The sequence below is a fragment of the Globicephala melas genome, chromosome 2 (genome assembly GCF_963455315.2).
Source record: "Globicephala melas chromosome 2, mGloMel1.2, whole genome shotgun sequence".
In the NCBI taxonomy this organism is placed as follows: Eukaryota; Metazoa; Chordata; class Mammalia; order Artiodactyla; family Delphinidae; genus Globicephala; species Globicephala melas.
This window is the reverse complement of record NC_083315.2, coordinates 149,121,473-149,142,164: the sequence shown is the minus strand read 5'-3', so window position 1 is coordinate 149,142,164 and position 20,692 is coordinate 149,121,473. Positions and strand designations below refer to the sequence as shown.

General features: G+C 44.1%; 2 protein-coding genes across 8 annotated transcripts in view; one reads left to right on the top strand and one right to left on the bottom strand.

The window, feature by feature from the left end:
• The window catches only part of COQ6 (coenzyme Q6, monooxygenase), a 20,407-nt gene extending 5,134 nt beyond the window's left edge, over window positions 1-15,273 (bottom strand). The window contains exons 1-5 of one of the 6 annotated variants that reach the window (XM_070044995.1): window positions 14,750-14,863; window positions 3,681-3,815; window positions 2,997-3,078; window positions 2,531-2,589; window positions 2,120-2,243 (exon numbers count right to left, since the gene is read on the bottom strand). In XM_070044995.1, the coding sequence (XP_069901096.1) occupies window positions 2,120-2,243; window positions 2,531-2,560 (154 nt within the window). In that variant the 5' untranslated portion in view covers window positions 2,561-2,589; window positions 2,997-3,078; window positions 3,681-3,815; window positions 14,750-14,863. Of the gene's footprint in view, window positions 1-2,119; window positions 2,244-2,530; window positions 2,590-2,996; window positions 3,079-3,680; window positions 3,816-14,690; window positions 14,914-15,116 lie in introns of those variants that run through there. The other 5 variants (XM_070044996.1, XM_070044993.1, XM_030831683.3 and 2 more) reach the window with 5 other exon arrangements.
• FAM161B (FAM161 centrosomal protein B) overlaps window positions 15,099-20,692 on the top strand; it is an 18,509-nt gene continuing 12,915 nt past the window's right edge. For both annotated transcript variants that reach the window (XM_030831667.2, XM_030831666.2), the window contains exons 1-3: window positions 15,099-15,245; window positions 17,568-17,887; window positions 18,658-19,208. In XM_030831667.2, the coding sequence (XP_030687527.2) occupies window positions 15,192-15,245; window positions 17,568-17,887; window positions 18,658-19,208 (925 nt within the window). In that variant the 5' untranslated portion in view covers window positions 15,099-15,191. The remainder of the gene's footprint in view (window positions 15,246-17,567; window positions 17,888-18,657; window positions 19,209-20,692) is intronic.

Genomic DNA, 20,692 nt, shown 5'->3' with positions numbered 1-20,692 from the left:
CATGAGGCACTCTTCCCATCTTCATGATCCTGCTCCAGTTTCACTCTATGCCTACATGAATCCACATGTGTTTTCAAAGCAAATAGGGTGGGGAATACCACAGACTCAAACAAGTTCTAGATTTCATAAGATTTTTCTTCCCACTGGAAGTCATTTTACTTTTCTGATCATAAGAAGTACATGCTGACTACTTTTACTTTGTGTAAAAGTCTGAACCACAAAGAAAGGTTTAAAAAGGGGGAAAAAAAATCACCTTTAATCATACCACTCAGAGACAGCTAGTTAAAGCTTTGTTGTATAGCTTTCCAAACAATTTCCTATGTGTGTATATGCACACACACCCCACACACATACACACACAAGTGGGATCATATGACACACACTTTTTTTCACCAATATATTATGGGACATGTTTCTAAGTGACTATTAGATATAAATTATCTTTAGGACCTCCCTGGTGGCGCAGTGGTTAAGAATCCGCCTGCCAATGCAGGGGACATGGGTTCAATCCCTGGTCCGGGAAGATCCCACATGCCGCGGAGCAGCTAAGTCCGTGCACCACAACTACTGAGCCTGCACTCTAGAGCCCACACGCCACAACTACTGAAGCCTGTGCACCTAGAACCCGTGCTCCGCAACAAGAGAAGCCACCGCAATGAGAAGTCCATGGACTGCAATGAACAGTAGCTCCTGCTCGCTGCAACCAGAGAAAGCCCGTGCACAGCAACGAAGACCCAACACAGCCAAAAAAAATTTAAAAAACAAATAAATAAATAAAAAGAAAGACAATCTAGTTTTAAAATGAGCAAAAGATTTTAAACAGACACTTCTCCAAAGAAGATATACAAATAGGGACTTCCCTCGTGGTCCAGTGTTTAAGAATCCACCTTCCAATGCAGGGGACGCAGGTTCGATCTCTGGTCGGGGAACTAAGATCCCACAAGCCATGGGGCAACTAAGCCCACACACCACAACTAGAGAGAAGCCTGAGCACCGCAACGAAAGATCCCACATGCCACAACTAAGACCCGATACAGCCAAAAAAAAAAAAAAAAAAAAACACAGATACACAAATAGCCAACAAGTACATGAAAAGACACTCAACATTATTAGTCATCAGGTAAATACAATCAAATTACGAGATAGGACTTCCCTGGCAGTATAGTGGTTAAGATTCTGTGCTCCCAATGCAGGGGGCACAGGTTCACTCCCTGGTCGGGGAACTGAGATCCCGCGTGCTGTGTGTTGTGGCCAAACAAAATAAACAAAAAAACTACAGTGAAATACCACTTCAGTTACTAGGACGGCTATTAAAAAAAAAAAGGTTGAGGGGAATAAAGTGTTGGTGGAGAAATTGGAACCCTTATATATTGTTGGTGGGAAAGGGACATGGTAGAGCCTCTTTAAAGTTTGGCAGTTTATGAAAATGTTAAACATAGAATTATTACATGACCCAGCAATTCTACTCCTAAGTATCCACCCAGCAGAAATGAAACATGTCCACACAAAACCTTGTCCATAAATATTCATAGCTTTATTCACAATCATCAAAAAGTGGAAACAACCCAAAATGTCCACACAATGAAATACTACTGGGCAGTAAAAAAGACTGGAGTACTGATACATACTACAACATGAATGAGTCTCAAAAATGCATTTAGTGAGAGAAGTCAGACATTAAAAAATACATATTGTATCATTCTATCTACATGAAATGTCCAGAATAGGCAAATCTCAAAAAACAGAAAGTAGATTAGTGGTGCCAGGGGCTAGGAGTGGGAATGGGGAATGACTGTAAACAGGTACGAGGTTTACTTCTGAGTAATAGGAATGTTCTATAATCATATTGTGATGATGGTGGCACAACTCTATAAATAGATTGAAAAATCACTGAATTGTACACTTAAAATCAGTGAATTATTGGTATGTAAGTTATACCTGAATAAAGCTGTTTAAAAAAAAAAGAGAAAGAGAAAGAACATCCCTGAGATAACTATTAGAGGGCTTCTTTATGGTGGACATCAGTATCTGTAGAAGGGATCCTTCCAGTAAGTCCCAGAATAACTCTTAGTTCATCTTCCAGAAAGTGAGTGGAAGATGGAAGAGATAGATACCTCACCTGACACAGCCTCCAGCTGCTTAGTGAGAGCATGCATGATGACATTGTTCTCCACTATACAGCCCATGTCATCTAGATTATCCTTATCGAACATTATCAGAGCTTCTGAGCAGGCATCCCACACCTGGAAACACAAAGGGAAAGTTGTATTACAACCCAAGGAAAAGGAAATATTACTCCAGTCAAACTGAGCATTGATTGAAGCAGGAAAACCACAGTTTGTCAGTCCCTCTGGCGGGAAGTATAATGTGGGAAGAAAATTCTCTCATGAATGCTTCCCTCCTACTTCCTTTGACTGAGTGTAAACTCTGTCTGAATTCCTCACACATTTACAGAAAACCTGGAGAATGTGAACTCCAATATCTTAACTCAAGATAAACCAAGATAAGCCAAAGGTGATAAAGGAGGCACCTGCATTCGACGAAAGGCTCTGTATCTCATGTTGCAGATGTGGTCCCAGGCACCAAAACCTACAGAAGAAAGGAGTTATATATAGACCAAAGCAACCTGATGGGACTGGCATCCCTCCTGGGTTCCCCTTTCTCTCTCCTTCCTGTTAAGTAAGAGGTTGTTTTCAGTGTTCTCCAATAATAGGGAAATACTCTTCACTTCTATCCTGTTTGATGCTAGGAGCTAAGCTACTCTGTTCCCCAGTTCAGAATATACAGCATGAAAAAGACCCAGCTTTCATGATCAAAGGTCAAATCACATTAAAGTGGGGGAAATAATAAAGTGGGGGAAATAAACCAAATCCGTATTTTCTTTTCCTTCATCATCCTATTGAGGATACAAACTCCTTGGATAAAGACTATTTTTTGCTTAATTCCAGAGCACTAAACCGATTCATTCATTGAGGAAATATTTATTGAGCACTTACTATGTGCCAGATACACTTCTAGGTACTGAGCATAAAGCGGGAAACCAAACAGACAAATCTCTGCCCTTCAGCAGCTGACATTCTAGTTGGAGAGATAGACAATTAAAAAAAAATTCATAATAAAATGTCAGGTAGTGTTATAAAGAAAAATAAAGCAGTATAAGGAGCTAGAGAGTCATGCAAGAGTTTAATTTTAGATGGGGTGTTTCTAGATAGGATGGCTTGAGGGAGTAACATTAGACAAAGACCTTAAGATAATTTGCTAACTGGTTCCAGGTGTACACATCCACCTACACCCTACGAGCACTTAGCATTCAGGCTCCCCAGCCCCTATAGGGCTGACTCTGGAAATGAAGAGTATGCTGTTACTAGAAGCGAATGATCGTAATTAGTTCATGTAGTTTCAATTCCACCAATTCATAATGACCCAACATCACAAATGATGTCTACATGGAGCCACACGTCCCAGAGATGTCTTCCTCAGACTGAGAGTTGACACACGAACAATTCCAGGGGTCCTCATCTTCGACTATGTACTAGACTTACCAACCCCACCCTCCTCTTCCCACCCATCTCAGTGAGTTCCCTCCTCGCCAGATGCTCTGCTGACTCTGCTCTATGGGACACACTGGAAAGTCAAGAGAGACAGGAGATTGGTTCTACGACAGAGGATCTTCTACTCACTACTGAGAAGGGTTGCGGAGCCAGGGGAAATGGAGCTGACCCTGTTGCTGTAAGTTTCTGGCAATTTCTCCAGTACTTTCTTTGGACCTGCTTCTAGCAACAGGATTTTCTTGTCACGAAAGTGAATATCATATCCTAAAAAAAAAAAAGAACAAAATGTTATATCATTTTAGGAAAATCAGAATTTATTCTCTTTCTCATTTCCAAGAGAAGCAACATATTAACTAATCCCTTAGCCCTCAGGATACAAATTTCTTACACACATAAAAAGGAAAACATCATGTGGAGTACTAAGCAATAACGCATACTACCATTTCAGTCATGCAAAGCACCCTGCCCATGGTGGTAAGGCCTCTCTAGACAGTCTAACACCTGCCATGTGCAAAGACACAAATAATGGCAAAACCCATAGCAAGTGAATAGACTGTCCTAGAAAGGAAAAATGAAGAAAGGAAGGCTGTAGTATTTAGACACCAGATATTTACAATCTACAAAGTATTAAGTCACTAAAAATTACAAATCCTGTTCAACAGAAAAATGGGGTTAATAAACAAAATTCATTGCGGCCTCAAGATTAAGTCAAAGATAAAGAGCTTGTGAAAGAAAAGGGGGCCAAAAAATAACATCAACTGTGCCTAAAAATCTGGTCCTAAAACATCTGTATAGTGAAGTAAAAAGAGGACTTGGAGACTCTGTTACTGGGTCACTGCAGCACAAACACAAGTCCTTCCACAGTGTCTCAGAGAACGGTGCAGGGAAAAGATAAGCAGTGAGTTGCATGTGACAGAATTTACCAGAGAAGAAACACTGCAGGTTTTACTTAGTAACGATGAGAGAAACCCCAAAGACCCTGACCCCTCTTTTTATTTTGGAATCTAAATGAGAAGAAAGGCACTATTATTACATACAACAAAGAAAGTGTGAAAATCAAGGCTGGCTCCAGTCAAAAAGGAGTGAACTGCGCTGAACCCACCAGGTCAGCATGGCGTTCCCTGTCGTGCGGCAGCACCGTGCCTGCAGACAGGACTACTTTCTGGTCCATCACATCTCTAGGCTTTGATCTAACAGAAGCCACTGCAACCGAATGCTGCCTGCCACCAGCTCCCTACGGCTCCTACTCCCTGAAGCCTCACCTCCCCAGCAGTCCTCTTAGTACCACACCCGCACACCTCCACCCCCAGGATAGGTCAGTTGCTTGCTCCTCTAGGGTAGCTTTCATTTCATTCTTCCTTCTGTTAGTTATTTACAAATCTTTTTCCTTTGCTAGATTCTAAATTCCTTGGAGGCCAGGAATCATTTCTTTTCCTATCGCTGTACGTCCCCAGCAGCAAACTGCTGTTATCTCCTCAATCCATAAAATAGATAATGTCTTAACAGACATTTTTGTTAAATGAGAAACCAGGAAATATATAAGAAAACAGTTAGATTTCCATCCTATATTTGCCCTGGTGAGTAGAAATAGAAAAATTATAAAAATATCTATTTTAGGCTATAATACCATTACAGTTAAAGGCACAAACATATATATGACTTAGCTATTGAATTAAATGAAATTATAAATTGTAGGTGACTATCTAAATTTTAACCTTGAAATCACTTCACTCTATATAGAATCCAAGTTAATTTTGATTTATCAAATAACAACCTAGAACCATAAATTAATAACCTGTCACTCTTTTATGAATAACAGTAGGTTATTATATTAATAATGTTTACTTTTTTCCTGTATATCTATAAGCAAAGTTCCATAGAATCACTATTATCATTATCATCATCACTGCTAATGTTTATTAACACTTATATGCCAGGTACAATTATATGTGATTTACTGTAGTATCATCTGATATAATCCATACCACAATTTTACGAAGAAAGAAAAGCTATTTTGCTCTAATTTTAGAGATGAGAAAAACCAATGTACAGAAATTGTGAGTAACTTATATAATTCCACCCAAATAGAACCTACTGGAGACAAGACTAAGGATTCAAATACATGTAATCTTATATGGACACTTGTTTCTTCACCATTTAACTTCCTTTAAAGGAAAGTTCCTTCTTATTTAAGAAAATCAGAAAAACAATCAGGAGGGAGATTGGTTCAAGATGGCGGAGTAGAAGGACGTGCTCTCACTCCCTCTTGTGAGAACACCAGAATCACAACTAACTGCTGAACAGTCATTGACAGGAAGACACTGGAACTCACCAAAAAAGATACCCCACATCCAAAGACAAAGGAGAAGCCACAATGAGATGGTAGGAGGGGTGCAATCACAATAAAATCAAATCCCGTAACTGCTGGGTGGGTGACTCACAAACTGGAGAACACTTATACCACAAGTCCACCCACTGGAGTGAAGGGTCTGAGCCCCATGTCAGGCTTCCCAACCTGGGGGTCCGGAAATGGGAGGAGGAATTCCTAGAGAATCAGACTTTGAAGGCTAGCGGGATTTGACTGCAGGACTTCGACAGGACTGGAGGAAACAGAGACTCCACTCTTGGAGGGCACACACAAAGTAGTGTGCGCATCGGGACCAAGGGGAAGGAGCAGTGACCCCATAGGTAGGTCTGGAGACTGAACCAGACCTACCTGCTAGTGTTGGAAGGTCTCCTGCAGAGGCGGGGGGTGGCTGTGTCTCACTGTGAGGACAAGGACACTGGCAGCAGAAGTTCTGGGAAGTACTCCTTGGCGTGAACCCTCCCAGAGTCCGCCATTAGCCCCACCAAAGAGCCCAGGTAGGCTCCAGTGTTGGGTCACCTCAGGCCAAACAACCAGCAGGGAAGGAACCCAGCCCCACCCATCAGCAGACAAGCAGATTAAAGTTTTACTGAGCTCTGCCCACCAAAGCAACAGCCAGCTCTACCCACCACCAGTCCCTCCCATCAAGAAACTTGCACAAGCCTCTTAGATAGCCTCATCCACCAGAAGGCACAGAGCAGAAGCAAGAAGAACTACAACCCTGCAGCCTGTGGAACAAAAACCACATTCACAGAAAGACAGACAAGATGAAAAGGCAGAGGGCTATGTACCAGATGAAGGAACAAGATAAAACCCCAGAAAAACAACTAAATGAAGTGGAGATAGGCAAGCTTCCAGAAAAAGAATTCAGAATAATGATAGTGAAGATGATCCAGGACCTCGGAAAAAGAATGGAGGCAAAGGTCGAAAAGATGCAAGAAATGTTTAACAAAGATCTAGAAGAATTAAAGAACAAACAAACACAGATGAACAATACAATAACTGAAATGAAAACTACACTAGAAGGAATCAATAGCAGAATAACTGAGGCAGAAGAACCTGGAAGACAAAATGGTGGAATTCACTTCTGCCGAACAGAATAAAGAAAAAAGAATGAAAAGAAATGCAGACAGCCTAAGAGACCTCTGGGACAATATTAAATGCAGCAACATTCGCATTATAGGGGTCCCAGAAGGAGAAGAGAGAGAGAAAGGACCTGAGAAAATATTTTAAGAGATTATAGTCGAAAACTTCCCTAACATGGGAAAGGAAGGAGCCACCCAAGTCTAGGAAGTGCAGAGTCCCATACAGGATAAACCCAAGGAGAAACACGCCAAGTCACATAGTAATCAAACTGACAAAAATTAAAGACAAAGAAAAATTATTGAAAGCAGCAATGGAAAAACAACAAATAACATACAAGGGAACTCCCATAAGGTTAACAGCTGATTTTTCAGCAGAAACTCTACAAGCCAGAAGGGAGTGGCATGATATACTTAAAGTGATGAAAGGGAAGAAACTACAACCAAGATTACTCTACCCCACAAGGATCTCATTCAGATTTGAGGGAGAAATCAAAAGCTTTACAGACAAGCAAAAGCTTTACAGACAAGCAAAAGCTTTACAGACAAGCAAAAGCTAAGAGAATTCAGCACCACCAAACCAACAAATGCTAAAGGAACTTCTCTAAGTGGGAAACACAAGAAAAGAAAAGGACCTACAGAAACAAACCCAAAACAATAAAGAAAATGATAATAGGAACATATATATCAATAATTACCTTAAACATGAATGAATTAAATGCTCCAACCAAAAAGACACAGGCTTGCTGAATGCATACAAAAACAAGACCCATAAATATGCTGTCTACAAGAGACCCACTTCAGACCTAGGGACACATTCAGACTGAAAGTGAGGGGATGGAGAAAGATCTTCCATGCAAATGGAAATCAAAAGAAAGCTGGAGGGGGCTTCCCTGGTGGCGCAGTGGTTGAGAGTCTACCTGCCGATGCAGGGGACACGGGTTTGTGCCCCGGTTCGGGAAGATCCCACATGCCGCAGAGCAGCTAGGCCCATGAGCTTTGGCCACCGAGCCTGCACGTCCGGAGCCTGTGCTCCGCAATGGGAGAGGCCACAACAGTGAGAGGTCCGCGTACCGCAAAAAAAAAAACAAAAAAAACCCCACATGCACCCCAGTGTTCATTGCTGCACTATTTACAATACCCAGGTCATGGAAGCAAACTAAATGCCCATCAACTGATGAATAAAGAAGATGTGGTATATATATACAATGGAATATTACTCAGCCATAGAAAGGAACGAAATTGGGTCATTTGTAGAGATGTGGATGAATCTAGAGACTGTCATACAGAGTGAAGTAAGTCAGAAAGAGAAAAACAAATATCGTATATTAACGCATATATGTGAAACCTAGAAGAATGATACAGATGAACCGGTTTGCACGGCAGAAATTGAGACACAGATGTAGAGAACAAACCTATGGACACCAAGGGGGGAAGCAGCGGTGGGTGGGGGTGTGATGAACTGGGAGATTGGAATTGACCTGTATACACTAATGTGTATAAAATGGATGACTCATAAGAACCTGCTGTATAAAAAAATAAATAAAATAAAATTCAAAAAAAAAAGAATAAAAACAAACAAACAAAACAATCAGGAGAAAATCTGGTGAGAGAATATTCAGAAGAGACAACAACTAAAAAGAAAAGTTTCTGAAATGGAAGTAAGTTTAGTCTGTTCTAGAAATATGCTGTCCACTAAAAATAATAGAATATGCAAATAATAAAAATAATGTGACACGTAATTTTAAATTTTCTAGAAGACACATTTAAAAAGTAAAAATAAAGTGGTTAATTACATTAGTTAATTTTGCTTTAGTTTATCTAATATATCCAAAATTATAGCATTATGAATATTAACAATGACAAAATTGAGATATTTTACATTAATTTTTATACTGCCTTTGAAATGTGGTATGTATTTTACACTTACAGAACAAATGCATTTAGATTAGAATATGGTAAATATGGTATCATATTTTAAGTGATCGGTAGTCATGTGTGACTGGTAGCTACCATAATGGACAATGCAGCTCTAGAGACTGAAGGGTGACCTACGGTGCCTAACGGTGACTACGGAAGAGAATGGATCAAGGTGAATTTGGAGAGAGAGATAATATACAGATCAAATAGTGCCTTCTAGACACTGGCAGGAAATTTGGACCATATCCCAACTACAGTAGGAGTCACTGGAGGGTTTTCAGCAGATTGAGATGATGTGATCACTGCCTGTTCTAGTCCAGCTGGGCTGTTATATCAAAACACCACAGAAAAAAAAAAAGAAAATCAGAAACTCTGGATATTAATCCCAGCTTTCACTGTTTCTAGCTTTATGACATAGTACAGTCAGCTCATCACCTACAAATGCATGTATAACATTATATATATTATAAATTTCCTTTAGTCAAAAAAAATTAGGGACTTCCCTGGTGGCTCAGTAGTTAAGAATCCACCTGTTAATGCAGGGGACACAGGTTCAAGCCCTGGTCCAGGAAGATCCCACATGCCACAGAGCCACAACTACTGAAGCCCATGTGCTCTAGGGCCTGTGCTTTGCAACAAGAGAAGCCACTGCAAGGAGAAGTACGTGCACCTCAAAGAAGAGTAGTCCCCGCTCGCCACAACTAAAGAAAGCCCACGTGCAGCAACGAAGACCCAACACAGCCAAAAATAAATAAATAAAATAAATTAAAAAATTAGATTTCCAAGCACATAAAATATAGCCAGGTCCAATATTTTATTTCATTTTTCAATATTTTATTTTTTAGCTATTTAATATAACATTTTAGGGGTTTCCTAGTCGTGCAGTGATTAAGAATCCGCCTGCCAGTGCAGGGGACACGGTTTCAACCCCTGGTCCGGGAAGATCCCACATGCTGCAGAGCACCTAAGCCCGTTCGCCACAACTACTGAGCCTGTGCTCTAGAGCCCATGAGCCACAACTACTGAGCCCGCGTGCCACAACTACTGAAGCCCGCGTGCCTAGAGTCTGTGCTTCACAACAAGAGAAGCCACCCCAATGAGAAGCCCGCGCACCGCAATGACGAGTATCCCCTGCTCGCCGCAACTAGAGAAAGCCCACACGCAGCAATGAAGACCCAACACGGGCAAAAATAAATAAATAAACATTTTAAAAATTTATAAAAAAATAATATAACATTTTAGGAAACTAGCTTGGAGAAAAAATATTAGAGAATATCACTTACAAATAGCAATGTGAGATGGAAATATAGGTATTTCAAGGATAAAACATAAACTAATGTGAGTTTGAAGAAGAAAAGAATCAAGGAAAACATAAAAACTGACCTATATGGAAATATGAAGAGCCAGCTGGAAATTTTTCACTTTTAAAGCAGCTGTCTAAAACTAAGTGGATGTTGAATTATAAAGGTTGATCAGCATATAAACTATTGACAAAGAATATTCTTTGGGATTCATGCCATGATGATCAAGGGGAGACAGTAGCATGCACTAAATCCCAAGCAGGTAGTTTACTTGACTCCACAGGCACCTGCTCAAGGACAGAGTCTCCTCACAGTGTTCAGCTCCATCTATTTTATAGGAAAAAAGCAGAGGCTTGCTCACTGAATAAATTGAATGAAAGATTTCCAAACCTTCCCTCTGCCCCCCGAGAGGTTCAACTTTCATGTTTTAACATTCAGTATCTTCTCTGAGCTTTTTTTTTTTTTTTTTTTTGCGGTACGCGGGCCTCTCACTGTTGCGGCCTCTCCCGTTGCGGAAGCACAGGCTCCGGACGCGCAGGCCCAGCGGCCGTGGCTCACGGGCCCAGCCGCTCTGTGGCATGTGGGATCTTCCCGTACATGTCCCCTGCATCGGCAGGCAGACTCTCACCCACTGCACCACCAGGGAAGCCCATTCTCTGAGCTTTTGAGTGTGAATGTTTCTTTTGTAAACCTACGCTTGGTAGTTTTGACTGACTTACAGTCAGTGATTCTTACATCCTGGTGTACTCGGCCCATGACCTTTTTCTTTTGTAAACTTATACAGAGCATTCTGTATTGTCAGTATCTGTTTAAAGTCAGCCCTGACTTTAAGAATTTATACTTTTGGGACTTCCCTGGTGGCACAGTGGTTACGAATCTGCCTGCCAATGCAGGGGACGCGGGTTCGATCCCTGGTCCTCCCACATGCTGCGGAGGAACTAAGTCCGTGCACCACAACTACTGAGCCCGCGTGCTGCAACTACTGAAGCCCACGCAGCTAGAGCCTGCGCTCTGCAACAAGAGAAGCCACCACAATGAGAAGCCCACGCACCACAATGAAGAGTAGCCCCCGCTCGCCACAACTAGAGAAAGCCCGTGTGCAGCAACGAAGACCCAACGCAGCCAAAAATAAATAAATTAAAAGAAAAATTTACACTTCTAAGGAAAAGACAGAAAAATAAACAATTACAATACAGAATTTTGTAAGTTTATAAAAGAATTGCTGCTTTCCCTCCTTGAAATGTGGATAAATGGGGATGAGAAAAAGAACAATATAGGAAGGAAAAAAAGTTATGCAAAGAAGATAGCAAAACACCAAATTTTAACAAAAATTTAGTAAAACTAAAAAAATTTTTCAGATACATATCATACAAAATTGTATAAAAAGTTAGGAGGTGAAGTCACTACAAGACAATTAAGCCTTCCCAGTGTTTTTCATTCTCAAAGTGTGGTCTTCAGATTTCCTGCATCCATCTCTGGAGATTATTTGTTAAAAATACAGGCTCCTGGGCCCCACCTGGACAAACTGAGTCAGAGCCACTGAAAGTGGAACCTGGAATCCTCATTTTAAAAATATGCTCCACAGACTGGTAACAACGATTGCCTATGAGGAGAATTGGATGGCTAACAATTAGAAATGGAAGTCTTACTATACATTCTTTATACTATATATCCTATGCACTTTTGTATTTCAAAATTCCTATGTGTTATGTCCCTGTCTTAGTTACTCAAAGCCCAAAACCAAAACCAAACCAAAAAACCTATATGATTCTTAAACATGCTCAAGCTTGAGAAGCACCATTATAGTCCATTTACCGATAGGTAAAACCAAAATGGCTGTCAGGCAGCAAGGGTATATATGTCAGAAAGTCTTGTCAGTCTCAAAAAGGATTTGTATTTCCTAATTACCAACTTTTGAGAGCAAGTTACTTAACCTTTCTGAGCTTTAACTTTCTTACCTGCACAATCTAAAATCAAGAGTATTATGACAATTAAATAAAATATAGGGAATTCCCTGGCAGTCCAGTGGTTAGGACTCGGCACTCTCACTGCTGGGCCCAGGTTCAATCCCTGGTCAGGATCTAAGATCCTGAAAGCCACTTGGCACAGAAATCAAAAAAAGTATATATATATATATATATATATATATATATATATACACACACACACACATACATATATATGTATGTATATATATGCAAAATACTTTAAAAGATGCCTATCTATAGCAAGTGCTCAATAACTGATAACTATGTTTTACAAAATTACTTTGAGACTCAAGCCCATTAGCTCATACAAAGCACTGCTTCCCACCAGTTTCCTAGAAAAGGAACTTTCTAGGGAAGATGTGACTAACACCCCAGAACTGAAATCAGAAAAGACTTTCTCACTGCTAGTGACCTTTAATTTGTGAAGCCAGAAAACTCAAATCCAATTTTTGAAAGTCACCGTACAGTTGTTAAAAGCAAAAGAATTTGGTTGCCTGGGTTCAAATTCTGACTCTGCCTAGTGTGAGACTCTGGTCCTTACTTAACCTCGTTTCTTCATATAAAAGATGAAGCTATCTACCCCACAAGGTAGTGGAGCAGCCTAAACTACACATGTAAAAGCAAAGTCCTTACCTTAACTTGCATACAATGTTTAACTCAAAGTGCATCATAGCCTTAAATGTAAGAGCTAAACGTATAAAACTCTTAGAATAAAACACAGGAAACTTTGTGACTTTGGGTTAGATAATGATTTCTTAGATATGACACCATAGCACAAGTGGTAAGAGACTGATAAGCTGGACTTCACCAAAATTAAAAACTTCTGTGCTTCAAAGGACACCGTCAAGAAAGTGAAAAAACAACCCACAAAATGGGAGAACATATTTGCAAATCATTTATCTGATAAGGGGCTTGTACCCAGAATACATAAAAAACTCTTACAACTCAATAATAAAAAGACAAATAGCCCAGTTTAAAAATGGGCAAAGGTTCTGAATATACATTTCTCCAAAGACATACAAATGACCAATAAACATATGAAAGAATATTCAACATCATTAGTCATTAGGGAAATGCAAATCAAAACCAGCATAACCAGTAAGAAAAACTGGTAACAGTGCTGTCCAGGACGTGGAGAAATTAGACCCCTCGGGACTTCCCTGGTGGTGCAGTGGTTAAGAATCCGCTTGCCAATGCAGGGGACACGGTTTCGAGCTCTGGTCTGGGAAGATCCCACATGCTGAGGAGCAACTAAGCCTGTGTGCCACAACTACTGAGCCTGCGCTCTACAGCCTGCGAGCCACAACTACTGAGGCCTGCGCACCTAGAGTCCGTGCTCCGCAAGAGAAGCCACCTCAATGAGAAGCTCGCACACCGCAATGAGAAGCCCGCGCACCACAACGAAGAGTAGCTCCTGCTCACCGCAACTAGAGAAAGCCCGCGTGCAGCAACAGACCCAACGCAGCCAAAAATAAATAAATGAATGAATGATGAAAAAAAATTAAGAAATGCCTTTCTTTCTAAAAAAAAGAAAGAAAGAAATTAGACCCCTCATTTATTGCTGGTGGGAATGTAAAATAGTGCAGCCACTCTGGAACACAGGCAGTTCTTCAAAATGTTAAACACAGAGTTTACCATATGACCCTGCAAATCCACTCCTAGGAATATATCCAAGATAACCAAAAATATATGCTTACACAAAAGCTTGTACAGAAAATGATAGTAGCATTATTTGTTATAGCCCCAAAGTGAAAACGACTCAAACGTCCATCACCTGATGAATTGATAAACAAAACGTGCTATATCCACACAAAATATTACTTAGCCATAAAAAGGAACGAAGTACTGGCACATGCTACAACCTGGATGAACTCTGAAAACATTAAGCAGATTCCATGTCTATGGAAATGTCCAGAAAAAGCCAAGCTATAGAGATAGAAAGTACATGAGTGGTTGCCAGGAGCTGAGGAGATTGGGGGGACATGGGCAGTGATTACTAATGGGTTTGGGTTCCTTTTGGGGGTGATAAAAATGTTCTAAAATTTATTGTGGCAATGGCTGCACAACTCTGTGACTACGCTAAAAATCATTAAATTCTATGCTTTAAATGGGTAAACTTTATGGTATACAAATTATATCTCAATGAAGCTGCTTAAAAAACAACATCAACAAAAAACTGCCTAGCCTAGCTCAATAGACAATGCCTGATTACTTCCAACTGTGTCCAGAACTAAATAACCCTGGACGGGTCTGTTTCCCCACGCTTTGGAAGGACTCCTAAGGAGTCCCTCCCACTTTTGACCCTTCGGAATCCTGAAGGAACAAACGTTTGCCCCCGGGGTTCTGGGGTTCCTCTGGGCAGGGAATGGACCACAAGATCTACAACGCTTAGACCTTGGGCAAACAGTGCCAGGGCTCACACGGTCCTCATCGTTCCTCTACGGCCCCACTCCCTGCCGCTATCGGCCTGGAGATGCGCTTACCCAAGGCACAAGCCATAGCGGCGCCCACCAGGCCTCCCCCGGACACCACCACATCGTACACGGTGTCTGACGAGGCGCCGGCCCACCTCCGGCAGGAGACCAGCGGGCCCCTCCGGGAAGCGGCAGGGGCAGTCCCCCACCGGATCCTAGCCAGCCGGGCCGCCATAGTCCTGACCTGCACCGTAACTGGCGTCCCGCTGGGCTCGCCTGGGGTTAGCACTTCCGGAGCAGAGCTCTCCAGTCACAGGCCGCTTGAGCCACTACCTCAAAACCGGAAGTATAACGAGCAAAAAGAATAGGCCAATCAGAAAACGAACTTTGCCTGCTTGGGCGGGATAGATTAGAGGCTGCCTGGGAAGGGGACTGGTTCGTGTATCCCCCTCGGAGCCAATCAGAGGCCCAAGCTAGAAAGGGGAGGAACCTGACCCGCTTAGCTTGCACCTCCACTGCCGCTGTCATCCCCGCTGTCTCCGCCGCTTCTGTCTCTTCCCCGCTGAGAAGATGACCGTGGGGAGGTCTGCGGGAGCCTCCGGCGGCGCTCAGTGGAGCCGTCAGGTGAGGGGAGAAAAAGAAGGGGAGTTATCGTGTCTGCGCCCCGGAAAGGAATCCCTAAGAGAGGAAACTGTTTGAAGTTGCCTTGGAGACAGACGGCAAGGGCGTGTCACAGGGGCGTGGGATTAAAACGGGCAGTGTTTACGGATGCGGAGGCGGACTCCGGGCCCTGAACCCCTTGAGCCTTACGTCAGGCTCTTTATAGAACCATAGAAATGGCCCCCAGTTCCCGCTTATCCTCTCAACCACCCCAGGACTAATAGCACGATTGTTGTCTCCATTTTGTAGAAGAGAAAAATGAGGCGCAGAGAGATTAAGAAATTTGCCCCCAAATTCATAGAGACAAAGTAAATTGGTGGTCGCTTAGGGGTTGGGGAATGAGGAGGGTTAGGGAAAATAGGGAGTGACTGCTAAATGGAATGGGGTCTTTTGGGGGGTTATTAAAATTGTGGTGATGGTTGCACAACTCTGACTATACTGAAACCCACTGAATTGTACACTTGTATGAATTGTATAGTAGGTGTGAATTATATCAATAAAGTCGGGTTTTTTGTTTTTTGTTTTTTTGCGGTACGTGGGCCTCTCACTGTTGGGGCCTCTCCCGTTGCGGAGCACAGGCTCCGGACGCGCAGGCTCAGCGGCCATGGCTCACGGGCCCAGCCGCTCCGCCGCATGTGGGATCTTCCCGGACCAGGGCACGAACCCGTGTCCCCTGCATCGGCAGGCAGACTCTCAACCACTGCGCCACCAGAGAAGCCCAATAAAGTCGTTTTTTAAAAAAGGAATTCTCCTAAAATCACACGCTCTTTAGTAGCAGAGCGAGGGCTAGAGCACATACATATCTTTGACTCAGAATCCAGTGTTCTTTTCAGTATTAGAGCTGGATCCAGTTCAACCATCACCAAGTGTCACTTGGAGGCCTGCAGCGGCCCTTCCCAACTGGTTTCCAGCTGCAACCAACCAGTCACCCTGTGGGGTCCCATCATGGCCCCAGCCTGCTTCTTTCAGGATATCTCTTGCTACTATCCTCCAACCACACTGGCCCTCTTTCTACCTCTCCAAAAGTCCAAAATTTTGTCCCTGCCTCAAGACCTTTGTATTTGCTTTTCTTCAAACCCCGAACCCACTTACCCCAGATCTTAGCAAGGCTGGAGTTTTTCTCACCAATCAGGTGTCAGTCTAAAAGTCCTCCGCAGTGAGAAAGTAAAAATCATCCCAGGACTGGGAAAGTAAAACTCAAGACTGTAACAGACCCAGATGAGGCCAGCAGCAAGATCAGCAGAAATCAGTATTTCTCACAGGGCCACACTGTACCTGCAAAATGACTAATACCCCATACTTCTAAATGATTATGCTTACTTATCAATTACCTACTCAGCCCTACTTTGCTCTTGTCACCTTTTGAATAAAAATTGCTCATTCACCCAGTTACTAAACTGTGCCCTCTTTCTGACGGCATCCATCCATCCTTGCTTCCCCTAACCCTCCTCAGAATCATTCAGGACAAGCCAACCCTAGAAAAAGCCCCCACCCCATGCCAAGTTCCCTATACTTTCCCATGGTATGCTGTAGCAAATTAATAAACCTAGTTCTGATTACAGGTACATTCCTAGTGGTCTTTATCTGATGGGCTTTTATCAACAGAAAAGCGTCCCATAGCCACTCCATCACTCTATAATCTCACAGTTTCATTGCTTTTATTGGATTTATTACCATCTTACATTAGCTTTCCCCCTTCACTAGGATGTAAGCCTCATGAGAGTAGGGACCTTGTTTGTCTTCTTTGCAGCCTAATACTCAATGCACATGAGGCACCCAATAAATATTTTCTGAATGAATGGAGTATTTAAGCCCAGTTGGATTTCCCACTTTCTAGGACTCTTTCAGCTCGACCACACTGTCTCTCCTGTTAATTACTTATTCCTAGTAACAGGGTAGGAATTAGCTAGAATATGAGGAAAGCAGCGGTATAGACAAGGGAAGCAGGAAAAGGAAGATTGGCAACAAGTAGGTAAAACCCAAGTAGGGCAGGTCCCAGAGAGTGGCCAAAGTTACAGGTAGGATTCCTGGAGAGCAGGGGTGCATGGTGGAGGTAGGTTCTCCATAAATGCTCACCGGACTGCATGAACCAACTTCAGCTCTCTGCTTCCCTTTCCCACCCTTCAACCAAGCACACCTCATTTACCAATATGTGAAATTTCTTTAAAGCAAGGAACACATTTTTCTTTGTCCCCTGCCTCAGTCCCTAATGTATACTTATTTAAAATGAAATTAGTAGTTTTTAAATCACAGTTTGACCCACAGTCTTACTCTATTTCATTTCAGATATTTCCCCCCAAATCCTCCTCAGACACAGAGGCAGAAGAGGAGCTGTGTGGGAATGGGCTGGTTTTGCCCAGGGCTGGCAAACTCAGTGAGTTCATCAGCCCAGAGGAGGAGACAGATTCTACTTCTGACTCAACTGCGAGTTTTTACGAGACCCTGCAGGCACTAAGGCAGAAAGACAGGTGGTGCCTGTTGGAATCCCTTTATCTGTCTGACCCAGACAGTGATGAAAGCCTCTCTGAAGATGATGAGGACCTGGAGAGTTTCTTCCAAGACAAAGGCAGGGGGAAGCCACAGGTGCAGTCCCCCCGCTCTCCGAGGTAAGGCAGTGCAGTTCAACAGCTGCCTCACTGCACAACTCTGGCCAAGTCACATCATGACTCTGGGCCTCACCTTCCTCCTCAGTAAAACAGAGACCACTCCTGCAAGTGCCACCTACCCAGGCTTCAGCCCAGAATCAGCCAAACGTGTTCTGGTTCCTACCCAGCAGTCCTGAATCACTTTGGGTAACCTTGAGTCACCTGAAGGTTTGGGATCAATTAAAGAGATGCCTTTCCCAAATATACTACCTCCCTGAGAATGGCAACAAGGTCCATTTCCCTTGGCCGAGCCCTGCTATATGCATATATACGTTATCTCATTTAATATTTACTTTCTCCTCCCAATCACCCTGTAAGTAGATATTATTTTTGCCATTCTACAGATGAAGAAATTGAGGTTCCAAGAGAACCTCGCTCAAGGTCACACAGCTGGTCATTGTTTGAAGCAAGATTGGAACCTGGGCCTGACTCTAAAGGCTTCCTGTGTACGAATGCACTCTTCTCTCTACCGAATGAAAATATTAAGAGTGCAAAGTGGCAATTCTCAGGTCCATTCTAAGGAGAGACTTTCTACTAGGGCTGCTAGGATGGCCTGTGGGAAGGAGAGAAGCCTGGTTGAGAAAGGCGCAGGCCTAGAGGCCTGTGGGGCTGCAATGTGAGGCTGAGAAACTGTGACCTGCTGGAAGGGAGGGGGAAGGAGGAGGATCTTGGAGGAGCCGGGCCTCCTGGCCCCCCTGTCCTCCACGCACAGAGCTGCTCTCTTCCCACAGGTGTGGCTCCATGAGGCGCTGCAGCTCCTTGAGCAACCTGCCCGCCGATCTTCCCAAGGCTCAGCCTCAGCCACCCTCCAGCTCCAGGCCTCCCTCCCAGCACAGAAGCATCAGCTCCTGGACTTCATCCATCACCGTCCCTCAGCCGTTCCGCATGACGCTGCGCGAGGCCTGGAAGAAGGCCCAGTGGCTGGCCTCCCCTGCCTCCTTTGAGCATGAGAGGCAGAAGGCCCAGAAGCAGGGCCAGGAGGAGGCCGAGTGCCACCGGCAGTTCCGGGCACAGCCTGTGCCTGCGCACGTCTACCTGCCCCTCTACCAGGAGATCATGGAGCGCAACGAGGCACGCAGGCGGGCAGGGATCCAGAAGAGGAAGGAACTGCTCCTCTCTTCCTTGAAGCCCTTCAGCTTCCTGGGGAAGGACGAGCAGCGAAAGAAAGCCATTCAACAGAGGGACCTGGTCGCCACAGCTAAGGCCCAAGTCCCCAAGCAGAAGGCCATCAGGAGGATCCCCACAGCCATTCTGGAGCCAGCCCTCGGGGACAAACTCCAGGGTAAAGACATCCTTGCCTCCTGCCTGCCTCCTGCCTGGGGGTACCAAGCAGTGCTGTGGGGGTTTAGTCGGGCTCAGGGGTCACCCTGGCTCGGAGATGGGCTGTTCGGGCAGACCCGCTAGAGGCCTTGCTCAGTGCAGGCCACGGGGTAGGGTTGGATCTGCCCATACAATGGGGGCGCCTAGTCGGGAGAGGAGTAGGAGGCCCCGGGTTCATCCCGTTGACCTCACCTGGCTCAGTGAGTGGATACGAAGGCCTCTGCGGCAGCACGGGTGCCGGAGCAGAGAACCAATGAGACGTCTGAGTACCAGCCTAGGCCTGCACCACCACTAGCCAGCTGCCCCAAGGAAAGCCCCCCACATCCTGTGAGGTACTCATTTCAAGACGCATAGGTCAGTTAAAGGACTCTGGCTTTATTCGCTCATTCCGTAGCATGCGCCACGTCCCAGGCGTGAATAAATAGACGTAGAGTTTGCGGACATGGGAGGGAGACCAATAATTACAAATGTGACAAGTCACTTGCAGGAGTTAAAGGGGGAAGCCTAGGGGTCCAATGTCACCTATAATAGAGGGACCTGACTTAGACTGTGGTGGGCGGTGGGAACAGTTAGGGAACGTCCCGAGGGAAAGTGAGCACTGTCCTGAGGGAAAGTGAGCACTGACCCTGAAGGAGGAGCCATGGTGAATTCAATGAAGAGGGAAGAAGAGTGTACCAGGCAAAGGTAATAGCATGGAGGTAAGAAAGCTGAGCACACCCAAGGCATGGAAAGGTAGAGGGGAGACAGAAGAGGAGCCGGGGGTGGGACAGACAGGCACAGGCCAGACCTGGGGCCTTGTAGGCCATGGGAGGGAGTTTGGACTTCATCCCAAGGGCAGGGGGAGCCACTGAAGGGTTTTAAGTAGGGTGGCTCACGATCAGATACGAAGCTCAGAAAGCTCACTCTGCTGTGGGGATAATTGTAGGGGGACAGGCAAGTCCAGAGGGATGTTGATCTGTAGGAGCCTATTTCAGTGATTCAACTGAGAAATTATGAAACTAGTAGCAGGGAGGATGAAAAGAGGCTGGACCGGAGAGCGGTTAAAGAGGAGGCGGCGGCAGGACTGATGAGCGAGGAGGACATGAGAACAATGTGGGCAGTGGGCTTGGGCAGTTGGGTGGACGGTGGGGCCTCTGCCTGAGAAGGGAGACCTGGGAGAGGAGCAGGTGACTGGCCCATCCCTCCTGCTCCATCTCTGAAGAAGGAACCATAGAAAGTGCTCAGTAAGTGTAAATGGTAGCTGCTTCTGCAGCCTGATTGGCACACAGCAGTGGTGTCCTAGTCAACATTCATTAAGGCACTCTCCAGGAAAAAAAAAGGAAGTTGATTTGCAGTGTTTGCCATTTTCATGGTATAAATACCCCTATCCTGGCCAATTTCAAGCTTTCCACACGATGCCAACTAGCTCGGAAAATTCCTGAAAAGTTAATGCTGAGTTCCAGCACA